Source organism: Artemia sp. Qi Xiang Cuo, chromosome 9 (genome assembly GCF_049724085.1).
Source record: "Artemia sp. Qi Xiang Cuo chromosome 9, ASM4972408v1, whole genome shotgun sequence".
In the NCBI taxonomy this organism is placed as follows: Eukaryota; Metazoa; Arthropoda; class Branchiopoda; order Anostraca; family Artemiidae; genus Artemia; species Artemia sp. Qi Xiang Cuo.
The window spans coordinates 35,149,386-35,171,084 of NC_142802.1; the positions used below are offsets into that span (position 1 = coordinate 35,149,386).

The window sequence follows — 21,699 nt, forward strand, 5'->3', positions numbered from 1 at the left end:
CATGCGGCATAAACAATATATCGAAGTACATAACTCCTCTTTTTCTTGTCACAACAATGTCAAAATCTTGATTTCATAGAGGATTTTCTTGCAACGACCAGGGCAAGTCCTCAGCTTAAGAGTTGTGGAAAGACTGTCACAGTCTTCTTCTCATGAACAGAACAACTAAAGCTAGAACTAGTAGAACGAGCGGGACCTGATCTAGGCTAGTTTGTATTTCCTTTAGGAAGGGCTTACGGAGGTCCTCGCATATATTTGATTTTCTTTTACAATCTTTGTGAACTAGATTGCGCTTCAAAATATTTGGCTGGCATAGGGCTTTCAAGATAAAAGGGTAGCTTTTAAACAAGATTCTGATTATGATATCCTAGAAATGTATACTTCCTGACCAGTGATGACTTTTCATATTTTTTCTCAAAGAATGGTTTTGCTTTTTCAGTATGTCGGATGTTTAGCTGTGAATACGTCAATGAAGAGTCTGGATTTTGACACTCGTTCACTCATTGCGAAGTATGTTCCTTTTTCTGTTATTTTTAATTCATTAGTTTAAAAGTAAAAAATATTTGTCGCTAGGTTAGTTAGCCCCATTTGAGCTTGACTTGTCATCGACCTATTGGGGAACTGTTGCAATAGTTTTGTTTTTTCATTCTTTGGATATTTGCTTTTAGGACGTGAAGATATGCCAGATATTTTGAAAATTAAACTTAGGGCTGAAAAAGAAAACATTTGAAAAATTGTACCAAATCAACTAGCAGTGTTGGTAAGATTATAATTAAAAATGACGTTTTTATGCCAGATATACCCTCGCAAATTTTCGGATTGACGATAACGAGTTAAAAGAGGGGTCATCCGGACTGATATTTAGTGAAGATTTTGGTACCACTTAAACCTATTTGAAACTGGCATGACAGATGATAGTTCAGGCCAGGCCCGGGGACGAGCCTTAGCAATGACCTCCTTACCCTTATGTTTGGTCTTCGGAAAAGCTTCTGGGCAGCAACTCATACTAGCCTATGGCATAATCAAGTTTTGGCTATAATCATTTTTATAGCTTGGATGTGAATTAACCTTCACTCTGAAGTCTTTCAGAGTGAAGACTATGCTTGGGTTGGGGTTGGGCTTTCAGAGAGCTTACTGATGGAGGAAATAGAAAATTTTGAAAATAAAGCTTAAAACTCTTTAAATATGATCGAAATGAAGATTGCACTATTGGAATCATCTTTGTCAAGAATCCTGAACTGGAGGTTTTTAGCCCCCCATTTTGAAAAATAAGGAAAATCGCTTTTTTGCATGAGTAGCAATGATCTGTCATCTGCCCCTTCTTTTTTTCTTTAAATTAATGTGATGGTCAATATTACCTTGTGTAACAAAACTAGGGGGAGAGAAGGGAATGTTTCTTGAGACTCAATGCTTTGTTATGAATTTAATCAGCTATAAAAGAAATCATGAGAGATTTCAGTTCAATGGGAAAAGCGGTGTCCCAATGCATTAAAAACGCAGCTCGCTATACAGAACCTCAATAGTTAGAAGAACAATGACCTAGTTTATCTCGTACATATGAATATCCCATCGAACAGGGTTCGATTATTTCACCCACAGTGTGTAATATCGCAACGTTACCAGCTCATTGCCAACTCTCTTCCTGTTGCATTTATACAAGACATTGATCTATCGATGCGATGTCAGGTAGATGATGTTTTTAATGCTAGTAGGACCATTAGTGGGTTAGGAAATTGTTTCACTTAAATTCCCGAAAATTACCGTTAACTTGGGCTTACCCTAAATGCATCAAAATGTGAAGTTATTATTTTCAATCAGTTTTGTGCGACTATAGTTGATGATGTAACTATAGATTTTAATGGTACTGAAGTTAAGCCTTGTGATAAGCTGACACATCTTGGTCTCCCAGTTCATAAGAATTTTAAGAAACATAAGTTATTATTGTTGGAAAATATGGAGAGTAAAATCCGCGGTTCTTATTGCACGGTTATAAGTTCCCAATTCCAATAGTGCCCTTTTTACAAGGGTCTATAATAGTGTAGCCATGTCACAATTTTGTATTTAGTAGCCTTCCGTTTTATCGAATAGTTAGTGAATTTGATTGTCTTATATTTGTTTAGACATGCCAAGCTATAAAAATGATTAAACCTCAAAAAGCGCAGAATTTATTCTGTATATGAGGGGGGCTGCCTTTTCCTCATTCCCAACTCCGCCTCATGGTGAAAGGGCGAAGGGAACCCCAGTAACAGACATAAAAAAGGAGAAATAAATATAGCTTTAATGGTTTGGTGCGTCCAATTTTCTTTGTTTTTGTGACAACTAAACAGAGCTTTTTTATGAATCATTTTGGCAGAAATTTATATCATGACTTTAAAAAACAACTTGTGTTTTACCCGATGATATTGCCTCGTACATTTAGAATACTGAAAAACTGAGTACAGTGGTTCAGTGACACGGTGGTTCAGTTGCACGGTGGTTCAGTTGCTCGGGTTCTCAGTTGCATGGGGGTTCAGCTGAACAGGTTTGAGTTGCACGAGGGTTCAGTTGCAGGGTGGTTCAGTTGCATGGGGGTTCAGTTGTACGGTGGTTCAGTCGCATGGGGGTTTTGTTACAGTGGTTCGGTTACTTGGGGTTAAGTTACACGGTGGTTCAGTTGCAATGGAACCGTTGAAACTTTCTGACACGGTTGATGAAGGGAAGGGGAGTGTTGGCCCGGCGAAATTCAAATTTAGTCTTGAGGGCAGGAACAGGGCTGACCAATTGTGTCTCAAATCCATACATAAATAAACTTTTTGCGGTATAAGCTCCTATAAGACTTTTGATATATGCACGGTTACGTAGCTATATACATCAAAAGGCTCTACTTGTTGCCAGTTTGTCGATGTGTCGTATATGCAATATCTCAGGAATATTTTAGGGCTTTAAACTGACACTTTTTGTGACTGTTGAGGGGGGGGGGCAACTGCATACTTAATTCTGGCTTAGGGGAAAGGGTAGAGCTAAATCAAAAAACGTATTGTGCATCCAGGTAACCAAAATGCCATATATGCAGTATTCGGGGACGGAAATCAACGGCTTAAGGGAACCAATTGAACCTTTGAGGGAATATTGGACGGAGGGGGACAAATTGATTTTAAATTTTGACTTAATGGGACCAATGGGAGCTTATCAAGGGCAATATATTTTTTGTAGAAAAATGAGCTTCTATTGATTTCTCGAGCGAATTATATTATTTTTATGCTGATCTGCTTTCAAAATTCAAGCCATTAATCAATTAAAATTTCAGAAGCAAGGGAACCGCAATCAGGAAGCAAATCTGGTTGCATTGATTCTTGATGTCCTGTTTTTATTTTGGTTTTTCAATCAACAGAAAAGAAGTTTTTTTTATAAATGAGCTCAAAATCCATTTATTTAAACAAACAAGCTCTTTAAAGCTCTTAAAATAAAATACAATACAATAATATTTACATAAAAAAAAGAATGGTCGATTGATATTCGCCTGTATTCAAGGTTGTAACAGCACTGTTCTTTTAAAGTACCGAGGATACCAAAAATGAAACTAATTCTTTAAATTTGTTAAATGGAAACTTACACAACTATATACGTCTTGAAAAAAAAAGAAAGAAAAACCGAGAATTAAATTTTTAATGAAAGCGCCTGTCAATTTAAAAATAAAGAATGTGCAGTAAAAATCTGCACAAAATGAACGAAAGATATATTATGAAAGAGCTCTAGAAAGTGCAACTTTCCTGATTGCTGCAGCAGAGTGTAAACACAGCCATTAATTGGCAATAAACTGGGTAAAAATCCAGTGTTTGGATGAGTGAAGTATAGGCTAATCCTAGCACCTTGATAGCAAACGGGAATTGGAAAGAAGTGTATGTATCACGGAATAGCTAAGACTGTAAGCCAGATACTATTTTTTTTATTTTTAAAATTGTTCAATGCTTCAAATTATTAGTTGTTGACTTACCTATGAGAGCATCTTTTTGGGAAAGACCAATTACCCTATTTTTGTCATATTTATCCCTTTCAAATATTTATTCCTAAACTATCACTTTTATTGCTTAACTTGCATCACCTACAGTACAAATATTGAATTTATTGCTTCACTTCAGAAACCAATAAAAGAAATGAACACATGACCAGGATGCCTCCCGGCGAAAAAAAATATCATTAGATTTTAGTTTTTTCTGGTTGATTTTGTGACTTTCTTCAGTAATCTAGTGATTTATGTGCAAATTTAATGATTTTTTTGTTTGAACAAATTACACTTCCTATGCCGAAATGTTAGGAATTGAAATGTTTAGGGAGTGTAAAAAATCACTAAATCACACAAAAAATCACACAAGGTCAAGACAGGTCCTTAAAAAATTTATTTGCAGGTTTCTGCAACATCTTTCAATTTTTAACTGCGGAAAACATTATCGACTTTACCAAAGTAGTTTCCGCATACTGTTTTTAACGATTCGTTTTGGAAACGCTGGTAAAACTTTTTTCACACAAAAACTGACCTTCAATATTGTATAACAGCCAATAGAAAAATCATAGGAAATCCTGGTTTTCAAGTATAGACCTAAGATGGGGTCAGGTGGCAGACAAATATTTGATTTTGATGTCCTTGGTACTTTAAAGAGAAGAACAGCTTGGTTTTAGAAAATGAGAGGATGCGTCAAACAAATTTTAACACTTAGATTAATAATTGAGAAGTATATAAATTATTAGATCCCTTTAGGCCTCAGATCTATTAATTATGAACAGGCATTTATTTTATTCATCCGATCGGAGAGCTTTAGTGAAGGTCCTATCCTTGTATGGTACCAGATATGTACATTAAAGGGATTAGTACTATGTATGTGTGCAACTTTGCTGGGGTTAAGGTAGGAGGTACGGTTAGTTGCTGGTTTGGTATTAAATCAGGAGATTGAGCATGGTTCTATACTATCCCTGTTATTATAAATTACATTAATGAACTGTGTCCTAAGTAACCCGACAAAGGCTATGGGACAATTTGGAATCGAATGGGAATGTAAAACTCTCCTACACTTGGATTATGTAGGTGATTTCAGAGTCTTAGATAAAAAATTTTGCAAATAGAATGAAATTCTGAAGCCTTTTTGGAGCCCAAGGTGTACGAAAAGTTTTTTTTGAAAATTATTGCTTAGAAGAACTAGTTTAAGTCGCTTAAACTAGGAATGCATGAATAGTACAGTCAATGTAAATTAATTTGATGGGTTACCTCAAACAAATTACAATAGTATGGATTTTAGTATCATTCAAACCGGAAAAAAATTCCCTACAGCATATAAAAAACTGGCCAAAATTTGTCGAGGCAAAATTGACGTTTTATCGTCTTTTCTTCTAAAATAGCTACTTAAAAAAAAAAAATATTGCACTTTTAAAAAGTCGGTGATAGGAAAATCTGGTACATAGATCACGAATATGGACTCATTTCTATGTTTTGACCACTGTTTATATAATTAGGTTTTGACCTTATTATTATGACCTAATTAGGTTTTGACCTAATTATATATACAGTGGTTTTGACCATCCCTGAGTCGCCCCCCCCCCCCTCACACACACACGCGAGATAAAGCGTGCACTAATATACGTTGGTTATTACACGGAATTGGATCCACGCAGAACAAAATTACACTTCCTATGCCGAAATGTTAGGAATTGAAATGTATAGGGAATGTAAAAAATCACTAGAAATAGTGATAAATCACTATGGGTGGCAACCCTGCACAGGACACGTTCAAATTCGAGTGTAACAAACAAAAGCCGATATCCGCCTTTGGCTAGCGGTAGATGCAAAATAAACAATTAGAGTGCCCCATGGAGGATACTTGTGAAATATTGCACAATGAAAGGTCAAGACAGGTCCTTAAAAAATTTATTTGCAGGTTTCTGCAACATCTTTCAATTTTTAACTGCGGAAAACATTATGGATTTTACCAAAGTAGTTTCCGCATCTTGTTTTTCACGGTTCGGTTTGGAAACGCTGGTAAAACTTATTCCGCACAAAAACTGACCAATATTCTATAATATTGCCAATAGAAAAGTTTTTTTTTTTGAAAATTATTGCTAAGAAGATTAAGTCGCTTAAACTATGAATGCATGAATAGTACAGTCAATCTAAATTAATTTGACGGGTTACCTCAAATAAATTACAATAGTTTTGATTTTAGTATCATTCGAACCGGGAAAAATTCCCTACAGCATATAAAAAACCGGCCAAAATTGGTCGAGGCAAAATTAACGTTTTTTCGTCTTTTCTTCTAAAATAGCTACTTAAAAAAAATATTGCACTTTTAAAAAGTCGGTGATAGGAAAATCTGGTACATAGATCACGAATATGGACTCATTTCTATGTTTTGACCATCCCTGAGTCGTCCCCCCCCCCTCACACAGACACGCGAGATAAAGCGTGGACTAACATACGTTGGTTATTACACGGAGTTGGATCCACGCAGAACAAATTACACTTCCTATGCCGAAATGTTAGGAAAAAGTCGTGCCCTAGTATCTTGCATATTTTGTCCCTCCCCCACACACACCCAATCAAATAAATGGTTTTGCACCCATCTCAGATTGTCCCACATCTGTAGTGTTCTTCAACGCTCTTGGTGAGAAATTATTATACAAATGTGGTGATGTGCAAGAAGAAGCTGACCCATTTAGCCGACATTCGAGTTTGAAAGAACGTATGAGCAGTACGTTTACTGTTCAATTTTGGCTTCTAGTTCACTTTTTAGTCAAACAGTTCGTGGTACGAACTGTAAGTAAGGAGTGACCCAGCTCAATTGTTACCGAAACTCTAAAAAATGCCATAGAAATATATCAAAAGAATTGGATTATTATACTGATTTCAAATATATAAATTTCATTAATTGTTTTACCCATCAAAGGCTACGAGCCCGAGAAAATTTGCCAGATTTTAGAAAAAAGGGGAAACACCCCGTAAAAGTCATAGAATCTAAATACAATCACACCATCAGATTCAGCGTATCAAAAATCCCTACTGTAGTGGTTTCAAGCTTCTATCTGCAAAAATACGGAATTTTGTATTTTTTGCGGCTCATCCGAACGGAAATTAAAAGTTGTAGTGCCCTTTTTTAGTGACTAAAAAGATTGGAGGGCAACTAGGCTTCCTCCCTCGCCCCTTTGCTTTCCAAAATCGTTTGATCAGAATTTTGAGATAACCATTTTGTTCATCATAGTTGAAAGGACCAATAATTATGCCTTTGTATATGACTTGACCCCCCACAGCCCCAGGGGAAAGGTATTTAAGTTATAAAATTTGCCCATTGTTTACGCATTGTATTTCTTATTGGGAAGTATGAATACATTTTCGAGTGGGGGTGGGAACGAAATTTCTGCTGGGGGGTTTTCCACGGGGAAATTTTACATGGGGAGGGAAGTGTCCTAGGGGTTGAACTTGTCAGGGGAAACTATACACCGGGGGGCTTTGCCAGAACTTCTATATAAAATTCCTTTTATTTGTCTTGCTTTCTCTTTTCTGACTCAATTTTTTCGTGTGGAGTTGTTAAGGGTAATTGTCCGATGTAAATTTTCACCGAGATTGAATTGTCTAGATAATATTTCCATGGGGAGGGGGATTTCACCGTGGAGGTGGGGCCAGATTTCCTGGCATTATTTAAAAAACGATCAGAAACTAAGTAAAAAAAAAACAAAATTTTTCAACTGAAAAAACTTGTTTTTCAGTGGAAAAACAGTTCTTTTTACTTGTTTTTCAAGTTTTTTCAACGCAGACTTTTACAGTGAGAGAAGGAGGCCATACCCAAACTCTTGTTTGTAGTGATTTTTGTTCGTTTCAAGCTTGATTTGCATGTTCAATTTAAGTTTCACTCGTTTTAAGATTTATTTATTAATTTACATTTAATATCTATTGTATGTTTGTTTGCATTGATTTTTTATGTAATTTCTGTTCCTTTTAAGTATCATTTAAACTTTAAAAGCAAAATTTTTTTTTTTTGTTTTAAGTTTGATTTTGATATTCAATCTAGGCATTACTGGCTTGAAGATCTGTTGATTAATTTGTATTATTACTTGTTGTATGTTTTTGCTATGATTGTTTATTTAGTTTCTGTTCGTTTTGGGTTTCATTTTTTCTTTAATATTAATTTCTGGTTGTTTTGAGTTTGAATTTTAAAAGGTATTTGTATCTCTTGAACTTAAGTTTAAAATGGCCTTTATTTTTCTTTGAAAAACTTATTTTTCGGAAAGTTTTTTTTAATTAATACTTTAAAACGAACAGAAAATATGTATATGGTTAAAGTTTGACTCTTGTCCTAATTCTTTAAGAATGACTCCTGAAACACAACGGTCATTTTATTATAATAATAAGCTTTTTCAAAAATACTAAAAAACTTTAGCGTAAAGAGGGAGGTGTTGAGGAGGGGACAACCCCCTTCACATGCGTAATAATTTCTGTTCGTTTAAATTTTAATGTTGCTCCTTACTTTCAGTTGAAAAAGCTTGTTTTTTTATTTACTACATTCAAGATTTAAGGTAGGTTTTGCCAAGCTGAAATCGGAGCATAGCTGAATAGTGAAAGGACGTGATCAGTATGTTTTACTATGAGTCATCAAAAGTAAGGATACATTTTATTGTCAATAAATACTGCTTCTCTACTAGAATGATTAAGATGTACGGAAGATAGCCACAACTTAGTAATTATACTTACGGTATGACAAGAATGTTTTGTGAAGCTGTCAAAAGCATCTGAAGAGATTGGTTTTGTTCATACTCTAAAGCTATCAGCTTCTAATGAACGGGAAACCAGGTTTTCATAGGGGAGTTCGGGGTTGAACCGGACACAAGCAACCAACAAAAAGAGTCTGGTGTTTTCAAGGCAGCAGAGGGACTGCAAAGACACAAATAGTTATTGACTTTGCTGAGCAGTCCTCTCCTTTGAGGGTGATCCGCTATTGCTTAGAATCCTTGCTACTGGCATGACTGCTGCAGAAAACGTGAACGCCAACAAAGCAGTGGAAGTCGGGAAGAAGATTCTTGACGGAAGGGTAGGGGAATCTCTGAAGGAGAATTCGTTCAAATGGAAGGATCAGGCTATCCTTATAACGACGAAGCAAAAAAATGGGGGAGAAATCCAACGTTTAGACCCTTCGTTGCTGTTTCAGCGTCTTCTCTTACTATACCCAAAAGACTGAATATGGACGAAGAATCTTCATTTAGATATGAACTTTGCTCCTATCCTGCTTCGCTTTTTGATGATTCTGGCGCGTTCCGAAAGCCAGGGGGAAGGAATGAACATGGGCGTTCAAAACAAAAACAAAGTGCATATTCGTGATCAACATACCACGTTTACCTTATACCAACTTTCTATACGTGCACATTCAGTTGTTTTTAAAATTTCTTCATTTTAGAAGAAAAGACAAAAAACGGTCAATTTCGCCTCGTCCAATTTTGGACGAGGCGAAATTTGTATATGTCGTAGAGATTTTTTTTCCGGTTCGAATGGTACCGAAATTAAAACTATTGCAATTTGTTTGAGGTTAAACATTAGATTGACTGTACTAGAAGGTAAAGAGGTGATGTTGGGTAATGGGAAGATCGACCAAGTGGAAATTTTCACTTACCTGGTTTGTATTGTTACTAAAGATGGTGCATGCTGTGAAGATGCAAAAATAAGAATATCCTAGACCCAGTACAACCAAAATTATAATATTGGATTGTGATCAGCCTCGTTACTAGCCAAAATGTTGGGGGGGGGGCAAGAGGTTTTACCGACTGGCTGGTCACTCTTGCCCACTGTTTTTGTAAGAAAAAATTTAGCATAATGTCTGTTTCGAATACAATACGTAAAATCACTCAACGAGTCAGTAAAGCCGCTGCATTTACCAACCGAGATTCAGATTCCGGTACAAATCATGTCACTATTTTAACACTGTTTATTTCGACCAAGTTCGAAATTTCGGTAGATGACATGTCAGTATTTTCGTGGTCTTTATTGAACACTACAAAGAATTTTACCGACTTCTTTTTTTTTACCAATTGACCAAAAACATTGGGGGACGTTCCCCCTCCCCCCCTATACGTGACGGAGTGTGATGCAAGTGGTCTAGTATGGCTCTGAAATATGAGCGCTTTCTAAGCCAGAGGAAGATTGGTTAAATATCTTATAGAGGAATTGTCTACAAATAGATTTAGGTACGCATTTATCTGACCGCATGTCAAACAACAAGCTGTGCGAAAAATTTAGTTCTATCCCACTTTCTAGGGTTATGAGAGAAATGCTGAGGTGGGCAGGGCATTTTTGATGATGAAGGATGACACACTGCCAAAGACTGTCCTTTTTGACCGCCATTTAACTGATTGGAGTGGGAAGGGGTCATAAGGGAGAATTTAAAGGGACTTCTTGGAGAGGCTTTAAATAGATTGGAGTAGAGGAGGAGTGTACGAAGCTGTGTTGGCCTCAGTCTGCTTGGTGCTGCAGTGAGTTGTTTGTAGTAGCAGCAGCAGTAACAGCCCGGGGGCCTGGATTACATCTCCCAAAGGTGAAGATGGATAAGGGCAAACATTATGCAGATTTTCAATCCATTTGAATAAACTTCTTCCTCTCCATCTATATAAAATTCTGTTTAAACTTATTATTAAAATTTCTTGCATTTTTTTTTTTCAAAACCTATATTTAGTAAGCTATATATAGCAACACATTCATCGACGATAAAATTGGTAACCCTAATTATAAAAAAAACATTGCTTCTATTATTTGTGGCATATTCTGGTCGTATTACAGTTTTGTTTTAATAAATAGACATAATAGTTCAATCACTTCAACTCGAACCAAATGGAGGGAGAGTGGCTTTGCCCACTTGCAATTTCGACCTTGGTCCTTGGGCTAATCTTTGACAAAATGACAAGGCGATAAGAGAAATCAACAAAGCAATCATTTTGGAAAATTCAATAACGCGTAATAATGTGATACCAGTTCACTCATATTTTAAATCTGAGTTGAATTATACATATTTTTATCGAAGAAGCTATTTCAGCGTCCATAAACTGCTCAATTGCAATGCATGATATTTTATTGCTCAGGTTTAGCTTAAGACTAGCTTAAAATAAGATTTAGAGAGAGCAAACTCTTAGCTCAGGGACGTATATAACACACCTGATACAAACTGAAATAGCAAATGATGAGAAGAATCAGCATTGTAATCATTGTGGAAAACTTCACAAAAACTTGTATAAAATGAAACCTCTAAAAAACGCCACTTTGATAAATAATATGCTAGTAGTAGCCCTGTGTAAGTACATTTAGTCCATATTTAAGAAATTCCATTCATGTTTAATGATGCTGATTCTGATTTTTTTTTTTCTTTTTTTTTTAGGGAATGCATCAACCGTGTTTGCGAAGCCGCGGGTGTCCGTAGCATTGGAAGAAAGAAGCCGGTAAGGGAATGTTTCCTTCCTTTGTATCCTACATGTAGGACCCTCTTAAATTCCTATTTAAGAAGTTGATGTACTGAAAGTGTAATGTTTTTATTACGCACACGCACACACACACACACACACACATATATATATATATATATATATATATATATATATATATATATATATATATATATATATATATATATATATATATATATATATATATATATATATATATATATATATATATATATATATGTGTGTGTGTGTGTGTGTATGCCTGATACGACCTATTTGGAGGGGGATAGCGTCCTAGAAACCTATTGTCAGCAAATGTGCCAACACAGTTGCCAGAATCTTTAAACTTGGCAAAAAATAAGAGTTAATATATCAGTTATGTTTCTTGGTAATAGCAGTGCCTTTTAGGATTCCGTGTCCATTTTGACTTTTGTGGGTGGACAAGATTCCTATTTCTTGACATAAGGACATCTCTCATGACTTTTGTCGGGTCTTTGTGGCCTAACTTGGTACGAAGTAAAAGTGTCTTCTAGCCTACCTATTGGGAGCCTATACGATCCTGCCTACTTTTTTTTTTGGGGGGGGAGGGGGTCCTTATTTGATTTTAATCAGGATATTTACCTGAACTTCCTTGAAATTATATGACCATAGAAGGGATATTTGGATCTTACGAAGATTGTGCGGATGTAGGAACTATAGTCCTAGTTTTGATTTTTGAAGAATCGGCCCGATCGCCGCTGTTGTCACCTTGTGGAATTTTCCACCAGCATAGTTTCCCAAATAAACCATCTCTTAGCTGCTTTAAGAGAAGGCAAAGCCGATACATTATAATAAAAAAAATTGCTAGTTTTAGTGGCATATTGTCAAGTCACGGGACTGGAAATCTTTTTTTTCCCTAAGAAAGAAAAACTTTTCCCACGGTTGTTTTGTAAGCTTTCTAAAAGTAAATGAGAATTTCTCTTTCATTAGTAATTTTTTTGTGTTATAACAAGATTACTTTATTTCTAGGAACATTTTTTATTGTACACGCTCAGTTTCCGGATTTCAGTGTTAAATGGTCTACTGTCAGATTGAAAATTTCTACTTTCAAAGATTGAGGAAAATGTCGCACTTTTTTTTTGCTATGTAAATGCTTAAGTTTGTATGGTATTTTGCTTTCCATGCCGATCATACTTGGAAACTAAGACCTTTTTAAGTGCACAGACAACTAAATTAACCTCAACCTACGCAACAGAGAGGCAAATTCTATTATCGATCCCTATAGCCGGGACACCCATTTAGTTGTGGGCGGGAAAAGTTCCCGAAAACAGTTTCTGTTTGCTGGAGTCCTTGCTGAATGGATGATACAGTTTTTTCCCCAGGCTAATATAAAATTTGGAACAGGGATGAAAAAAGGGTACATTTCCCTTTAATGGTGTGACTTACACTGTGTTAAGCGGCATACTTTCAAATATTAAATAAATTAAAAAAACAAACATTTCTACTGAAAGTAAGGAGCAGCATTAAAACTTAAAACGAACATAAATTATTCGAGGTATAAGGGGGGCTGCCCCCTCCTCAATACACCTCTTCGCGCTAAATTTATTTGGCACTTTTAGAAAAGGTTGTGTTTCAGGAGTCGTTCTTAAAGAATTGGGACAAAATTTTGAACTTGGCGTAAAGAGTAGGATTTATATATATATATATATATATATATATATATATATATATATATATATATATATATATATATATATATATATATATATATATATATATATATATATATATATATATATATATATATATATATATATATATATATATATATATATATATATATATATGTATGTATATATATATATATATATATATATATATATATATATATATATATATATATATATATATATATATATATATATATATATATATATATATACGAGGGTAATTCAGAAACTAACCTCCGGTTGATTGAAAAAAATACACCAAGTTAAGTAAAAATATTTTAATATATACATCTTACAACTACATCTTTGTACTATTTTTTGACATAGTCTCCATAACGATTCAGACACTTATCATATCTCTTCACAAGCTTTGAAATTGCTTCTGCATAAAAATCACCCGCTTGTGCCTTGAGCCAGCCTGTGACCTCATCTTTGAGCTCTTTGTTGTCATCAAACCACTGGGACCCGAGCCATTTCTTCATATGCATGAAGAGGTGATAATCGATTGGCGCCAGATCTGGGCTGTAAGGTGGATGGTTGAAAACGTCCCACTTGAAGGACTCGCGAAGGGCTGTTGTTCTGCGAGCAGAGTGAGGACGGGCGTTATCGTGGAAAAAAACAATACCAGAAGTCAGCATACCACGGCGTTTGTTCTGTATAGCCTGTTGTAATGTTTTTAGTGTTTCACAGTACACGTCTTGATTAATGGTCGTCCCACGTTCCATGAATTCAACCAACAACACCCCTTTGGCATCCCAAAACACCGTTGCCATCAGTTTTCTGGCAGAAAAATCTTGCCGGGCTTTTTTGGTTTGGTAGGCGAATCTGAATGTGCCCACATCTTTGACTGTTCTTTTGTCTCAGGGTTCACGTACTTAATCCAGGTTTTGTCACCGGTCACGATTCTGTTTAAAAATGGTCCTCCTTTGTCCTCATAACGTGACAGAAAGTCTAATGCAGAGGCCATTCTTTGTGTTTTGTGGTGGTTGGTAAGAATTTTGGGCACCCATTGTGCACAGAACTTATGGTAACCCAATCTTGCTGTCACTATCTTGTACAAAAGAGTCTTAGAAATCTGTGGAAAATCAGTAGACAACTCCGCCATTGTGAAACGTCGATTTTCACGAACTTTTCATCAACTGTCTGAACAAGTTCGTCAGTCACCAAGGATGGTCTACCACTCCTCTCTTCATCATGAATGTTTTCTCGTCCACTTTTAAATAAACGTACCCATTCACAGACAACTCCTTCACTCATAACTTTTGGTCCGTACACGGCACAAAGCTCATGATGAATAGCTGCTGCAGAGTATCATTTTGCTGTAAAAAACCTTATAAAAGCACGCACTTCACATTTGGCGGGATTTTCTATTGCAGCACACATTTCAAACTACCACAATAACTAAACTAGTGCAGGTATGATGTTCACTCGACTATGGCTTGACGCCAACTGACCTGCTGAGCGCGTGAATGCACAAATGTCGCGCTACTCCCCCCACTACACGCACTGTAACCAATCGGAGGTTAGTTTCTGAATTGCCTTCGTATATCTATATATATATATATTTATATATATATATATATATATATATATATATATATATATATATATATATATATATATATATATATATATGTATTATATATATATATATATATATATATATATATATATATATATATAATCCCCAGAATATCCCCCTCCCAAATAAAAATGTCTGTATACTTTAATTAATAATGAATACTATATGTAAACAATGGGCAACTTTTATAATTTTCAGCCTTTCCTCCGGTGGCTGTGTTGGGTCATGCCATTCCGAGAGCCATAGTTATTGGGCAAATTTCATAATTCTGAGCCCTTTCTCCGGTGGCTGTGGTGGGTCATGGCATCCCCAAAGGCATAGTTATTTGACTTTTCAACTATTTGGAGCAAAATGGTTATTTCAAAGTTTCATCAGATGACTTTGGGAAAAAAGACGTGGGATGGGGGCTATTTGCCCTCCCATTTTTTCCACTTAAAAAGGATACTAGGACTTTTAATTTCCGTTAAAATGAGTCGTTCTCCGATTTTCTAGGATCATCAGTTCATTGCGATCACCCCTGAGAAGAAAAAAAAGTAAATAAACACGGATCCGTGCACTTTCTTGTGGCGAAAAAGTACAAAATTCCACGTTTTGCAGTTAGGAGCTTGAAACCTCTACAGTATGGTTCTCTGATACGCTGAATCTGATGGTGTGATTTTCAATGAGATCTCTTAGCTTTTGGGGAATGTTTCTTCTCTTTAGGAAAAAACATTGAAAAATAGAAGGAAGAGAAAAAGGAAAAAAAGACAATGTAATTCCTTTCATTAATTAGACCATTAGTGAGATTTATAAATAAAGAAATTCTGTCATCTGGAGTGAATTCGAATAGTTATCGATTTAAGATAAATAAATGCTTTCAAATGTTAGCATGAATTAAAATATCCCGAATAAATATAAAATAAATCTTCCCTGGTTTTGATACGTAATTTGACAGATTAACAAAAGAATTTGAAGATTGTAGCTTAGGATTCCTAGGTGGTGGTACTTTTTTCATAGCTCCTACCATAATTTCCAAAGATTAGCGGAAGGGGCTAATCGTATCAGTTAATATATTTGTGGTCATAAGTCCTCAAGTCCTGAAAGCTGCACTCATAATCCAAATAGAAATGTAGGTAGGTAATGGGATTAGTGCTCACCACTATACACATTTCTAAATCTTTATTTCATATTCTTGGTGTTAAACTCTGTCGCTTGCTTTATTGCACATTTTTGAAGCTAGAATATGTCCCTTCTCGATGGACATATATTTGCACTGATTCCCTCACATTAATAAGCATAGCAAGTCTGAAATAATTATGAATTTGGTTTAATATTCTAAAGGAAGTTCTTGAGCTCAAATATCTACTGGTTGAAATACAAATAGGGACATTTTGTCCCTTTGACCAAATTATAACACACTTTTTTTTATATTAACAAAGATTTGTTCCGAAAGTTTTTGTCTAACCTATTTAGGCTTGTTCAAAAAGTAGCTGTTTACCCTTCTTTGTAATTATCTTATAAAATTTGAATTGGCTTCCCCGCCCTGACATAAATAGAACCTCTAAAACTATCTGTTTTAAATCAAGCGTTTTTTTTCGCCATTTTCTGCTTACATATGCCTATGCCTACCTAAGGGTGGTTTCCGCGAATTGGAAAGCCGATCCGGAATCACTTTCCATGTGTTTTCGCGGATGAGGACGGACATGAATAAATTTCTATTCGGATTTTTGCGACTGGAAACTTTTTCCACTTTTTTGGGAAGTGAATCCAGACGGATCGTGGAAAGTGAAGCTGGGAACCACACTTTTGACGTAATTTTCAAACAGGCCGAAGAACAAAGCTACATTAAAGTTGAATAAAATGTCTACATTTATAAAAGAAGATTATTGTGGCACAAATGAAGAGGTCGAGCTCATATTCCAAAGTGTAGGTAATATAGATAGTGGTCCTGAATTTAAATTCTGGAAGCCTGGACTCCAGAAAATCGAGGTTAAGAAGCGCCAGCCTTACTGCTTGAGTAAGCTAGCTTTTGTATCACTCATGACACTTGTTACTAGAATTACTTACATCCATGTTAAAATGTATTCAAATATTAGGCTATAACAGACACATTCCACTAGTTTTTGTGTCACGAGAGTCTTCTTTACTCTCCACTTTCTCGTTCATGTTTTCCAGCAGTTTTCAATACGTGCGACCGAGCAGAAAATTGTTCCCGGAAATCTCGCGAAAACCGAAAATCTATTCAGAGTACCCCGTGTCCCAAGTGGCTAAACTTCTAGATGAAATTAGCATATCTAAAAAAACACGGTTTTACCCCAAGAATCATTCCGTTAGGCTCACGCCTCGAATTCGAGACCCGCCGTTCCGATTTCTGAAACTGGTTGTTCCGACGGCTTTTCGCTGGGACTCATGGTCGAAAACAGCGAGAGTGGTGTCTTTCATTTTAAAATTATCTTGAGACTGGTGGACCATGTTTGCCATCCTTTTCGTAATTTTCTATTCGGAAATAAACTTTTGTCATAGTTGGAGTGGTTTTCAATTAGTTTTTTACATTTGATTTTAAATTCATTTGCAAGAATGCAAAACACGATTTGTTCCGTGGCATATATCCAAACTGTTAAATTTTCGCGTGATTTGGAAATCGATTTTTGTTGGTTCCTCCTCATAATGTCCAAGTAGTATAGGGGGAAGGTATGATCATGAATAGCCTACTATGATCTAGGATATTAAATAGCATTTATTATCTAGGCAATGACATTAACACTGGAATTGTCAAAAGAGGATACAATACATTGAAAAAGATCAGACTTGTATGAGAGAGGGGCAATTTCAGCTTTAAAAAAAAGGGCTGATTCTCTTGTGGTTGTAATCAGTGCCTTATATCGAATTCTTTAGACAAATTCTCCAAAAAGATCAAAATTCTCCAAAGATCTCCAAAAATCAGACTTCTCAAAAAAGGTAATCGCGCTCGCCTCAGTCCTTGTTTCTTTTTTTAATCATATTAAATAAATAAAAAAAATTCATACCAAAGGAAGGAGTGACATTAACATTTAAAACTAACAGAATTTAGCTTAAATATGAGAGGGCTCCCCACCCCTCATAATATTAAGACAATAAAACAAACACAATTTTGAAAATATATATTAATTCTAGAAAAGCGCAAACTATACATCAGCACAAATATTTGGGTGAGGTAAAGGTAATATCATAATTAGGGTACTTTAGTGGTGTTTCAAATTTTAGCTGTCGCGCCTGACTTTACCTTAAGTTATAATGCTAATTTTAACTTTTCTCCGAGTATTTAAGACCTTTTTAAATTATTTGTCTTTTTGTTTTAGCCTTTTAGTGGTTCTGTTCGAGCTATCTTTTCTCGTATTAGGAACCAGTCTGTTGGTAATGTCGGAAGAACTTGTCACTGTTATAGAGAAGAAATATATAGTTTTACCGGGAGTCACATTTTAGTTATCTACTACCTTACATGTCGCATGTTTCTGTGTTCTCAAAAGAAAGGAAATTAAAGGAAAATTGCCTTTCTGGAAATATCAAGTGGTAAGCTCCCCCTTCGCGGAAGATCGCCCCGCGTATTAATGACGATCGTATTTTTAAATTTAAAAGTATTTAAAAACTTCCCTCCGGGAATTCCTGCCTGCAGACAATTCTTTCTCCGGAAAAATCCCCCATTTGGGCCCCACTCGGAAATTTATCCCCATGCAAATTGACCGCCCTTATAATTCCCCTTCATTGGGGAATTGAAACCATAAATCTAAAAACACAATAATTCACTGAATCGATAAACATCAACATCGATTTTTTTTCAAACGTCATGTTTTTCACGGAAGAGTTCATCCCAAACTGAATAAAGTTGCCCTTTGCCCTGCGTTTATATCAATTACGTAATTAATTTATTTTGGTTACATATACTGTGCAAAGAGTAAAAAAATATATGCAAATTAAATTGAGTTTGGAATTGTACTCCCCCTCCCTCCCTGTGAAATTCCCCCCGACAATTTCCCGGTGGAGAATTCCCCGTGTAACCCCTCCCCCCAACAATTCACCCTGAAAATTTTCCTCACATGGAAAATAACGAGAATAGTTTTAAATTTGAAAATATTTGAAAAATTAATTTAAATATAAATTTAGCAAAACAATAGAGAATCTATTGAACGTGTTTTACTCGAAGAAAAACTAATTTTATAATTTTGGAAGTGTATTATATGACATAATTCATAATTAACTAATCCCTTTATTGAATATTCGGAAAATGTGACGGGAAGGGATTTCCGAATATTTGTGATGAGGGGTCTCTAAGTTCAGTCAGCCTGAAAAGTATCAAAAGAGTCTTGGCGAGGGGAGATTTTATACCTAAAAGTTTCGCAAGAGTTTACTAACAGCTCCTTAAAGTTTTGTGGGGATCGGTTAAATAGTGTAGTAACTCATACAGGACGCAGACACACATACATTCGACTTTTTTATGTGTGGACAACCGATTAGTAATCTGTCAATAGTACTGGCACATTTGCGAAACAAGTCACTTGACCTGATCTAGTTAGTCATAGTTAATTATTAATTCGGCAAAAGATCCAAACAATAAAACATGATCAAGTGTTGATTTGTTCTCGAATACAGGAATAAATCCGAGAAGAATATGAAAATCACATTTAGCAGGTAAATATTATAGCTGCATCATGTTAAGGTTTTATAACAAAAAGAATATCTTTTTTTCCAGGTCATTTGTTCTTCCTTTTTGTTGTGATTATAAACACAACGATTTTCTAGAAGTTGTCGCCAATTACTGCATAGAACAACGCATATAGGGGAGGGGCATAGGGTGCAACCCAGAATAATCATGATTTTCACACATGTTCCTATAAATTTCATAGAGACTGTAAAGAATAGCCTGTAATTCTCGTGTAGTTCGTCTTTTTTTTACTTTTTTTTATGAAACCTCTTCCCAAAATTTAGTGTCTGTTCCTTGACTATCCATGCCTTGAAAATTTGAAGCAATAATCAAAACTAGTTTTAAAAAGACACGCTATAGAGCAAAGGAATCTTTCCCTCCCGGGGGAAGTGGAAAAATATTCCCATCCATAGGAAAAATTTTGGGTGCTCAAGTGGGCTTTATCCGGGGGGTGCTACCAGGTTTTGCACTCGCACCCTCCGAAATCTTCGACTTGTAAACCGGTCGTAAAAAGGCAGTACAAAAATGCTATACCCTAAAAACTAGAAAGAATTCTTAAAAACTAGAAAAAAACCCTTATTTCAGAAATTTTTATGTAAATATTTAAGAATTTTTATAAAAAAATTCTTAAAAACCAGAAAAAAACCTGAAAAACTACTCTTATCCCTCCCCCAAACAAACATTCCTACTAATTTGCATTGTTCCCGTCACAGTTTATAGAATTATCTATAAATTCTATAAACTGTGGTTCCCGTTGACCGTGTTTTCCGAGGAACACGGCAAATAACGGATTGATGCGTTATCTTTCTATCAATTCAAGCTCTTTGATAATATCTATCTCTAATGGGTTTCGAAAATGATCCAAGTTGTATACATCCTTCAGCCCCAACTGTTTTTTATCAAGTTTTACCCTAATTTTCAATAAAATTTGGAACTCTTCACCACAAATTTACGATCTATCCATTTTTATTTTAAAGGAAAACTTGAAACCTTTTTTTTACTTTGTCTATAATTTAAACAACCTAAGAAAAAAAAAATTAGGCAAAACTTAGTATTATGAACTTTAACCTTCGTTTTCTCACGTCTCCTCGTTCGACAGCCTTACTGAGCTTTTCGAGAGGGAAGCCAATGTAACTCACTTAATTCTTTACATACCTACTCCCTTCTCCCTGTTGTGTAGTCACCAGGTCCTCTGCATTGAGTGCTCAATCAATACAGGAAGGAATAGACAACGCATTACAAGAAACACAGTCCCGTTAGCCCAAAACGATAAACCGGACGCAGACAATCCAACATGTTCAGCTTGAATTAGAAGCTCAGCAAAGAGAACGCAAACCAGTAAACTCAACTTAGATAATACTACCAGTTTAACTTCAAAAGGAAACTCAGCACATGCAACTGAACCCTCTCTACTTGCTGCAGGAGCGTAAAGTCTTTGTGTTGAGTTATAATCCTTCACAATCAAGCTTTTAAAGCTAGCTAAATTCGTTAGTTAGTTTTCAGGTAGTTAATTATTTCCAAAGGCCACTCAGTGCCTTCTATTGGTTTATTAAATTAAAAAAAAAGAAGTTTTTTCAACCGAAAGTAAGGAGCAGCTTTAAAACTTAAAATGAACAGAAATTATTACGTATATGAGAGAGTTCGTCCCCTCGTCAATACCTCGCTCTTTACGCAAAGGCTCGAATTTTTTTCCAATTCTATAAGAATGATCCCTTAATCAAAAAGGCCGTTTAATTAGAATAAATAGCTCTTTTGAAAGTACTAAAAAAACTTCTATATAAAGAGCAAAACACTGACTACGAGGCGAACCTCCTAATAAACGCATTGATTTCTGTTTGTTTTAAGTTTTAATATTGCTCCTTACTTTCAAATGAAAAAACTTTTTTTTTAATTTAATTTCTAATCGTTTTTTAAATAATGCTGGATGCTGGGAAAACCAGTGCCCCCTTCATGAAAAGTTCCTCCATGGAATGATCCTCACATACCTCCTCCCCCAACTTCCTACCCCAACCAGTTAAAATTCCCCCTCCCTGAAAACGTCTGTATACTTCCACAACTTTTAGCCCTTCCCCCTGGGACTGCGGGGGATTAAGTCATCCTTAAATACATAGTTATTAGATTTCTCGACTATATTGAACAAAATGGGTATCTCAAAATTTTGATCGGGTGATTTTTGGGAAAAATGAGCATGGGAGGGGGCCTACCCCCCCCCCCCAATTTTCTTGTCACTTAAAAAGGGCACTAGAACTTTAGATTTTCGTTCGAATGAGCCCTCTCGCGATATTCTAGGACCACTGGGTCGATACGATTAC

The 21,699-nt window shown here is 35.7% G+C and overlaps 1 protein-coding gene across 1 annotated transcript in view; it reads left to right on the plus strand.

The window, feature by feature from the left end:
* The window catches only part of LOC148948597 (uncharacterized), a 196,676-nt gene that overhangs the window by 114,241 nt on the left and 60,736 nt on the right, over positions 1-21,699 (plus strand). The window contains exons 4-5 of the mRNA XM_089094492.1: positions 440-510; positions 11,376-11,436. Of these exons, the coding sequence (XP_088950618.1) occupies positions 440-510; positions 11,376-11,436 (132 nt within the window). The remainder of the gene's footprint in view (positions 1-439; positions 511-11,375; positions 11,437-21,699) is intronic.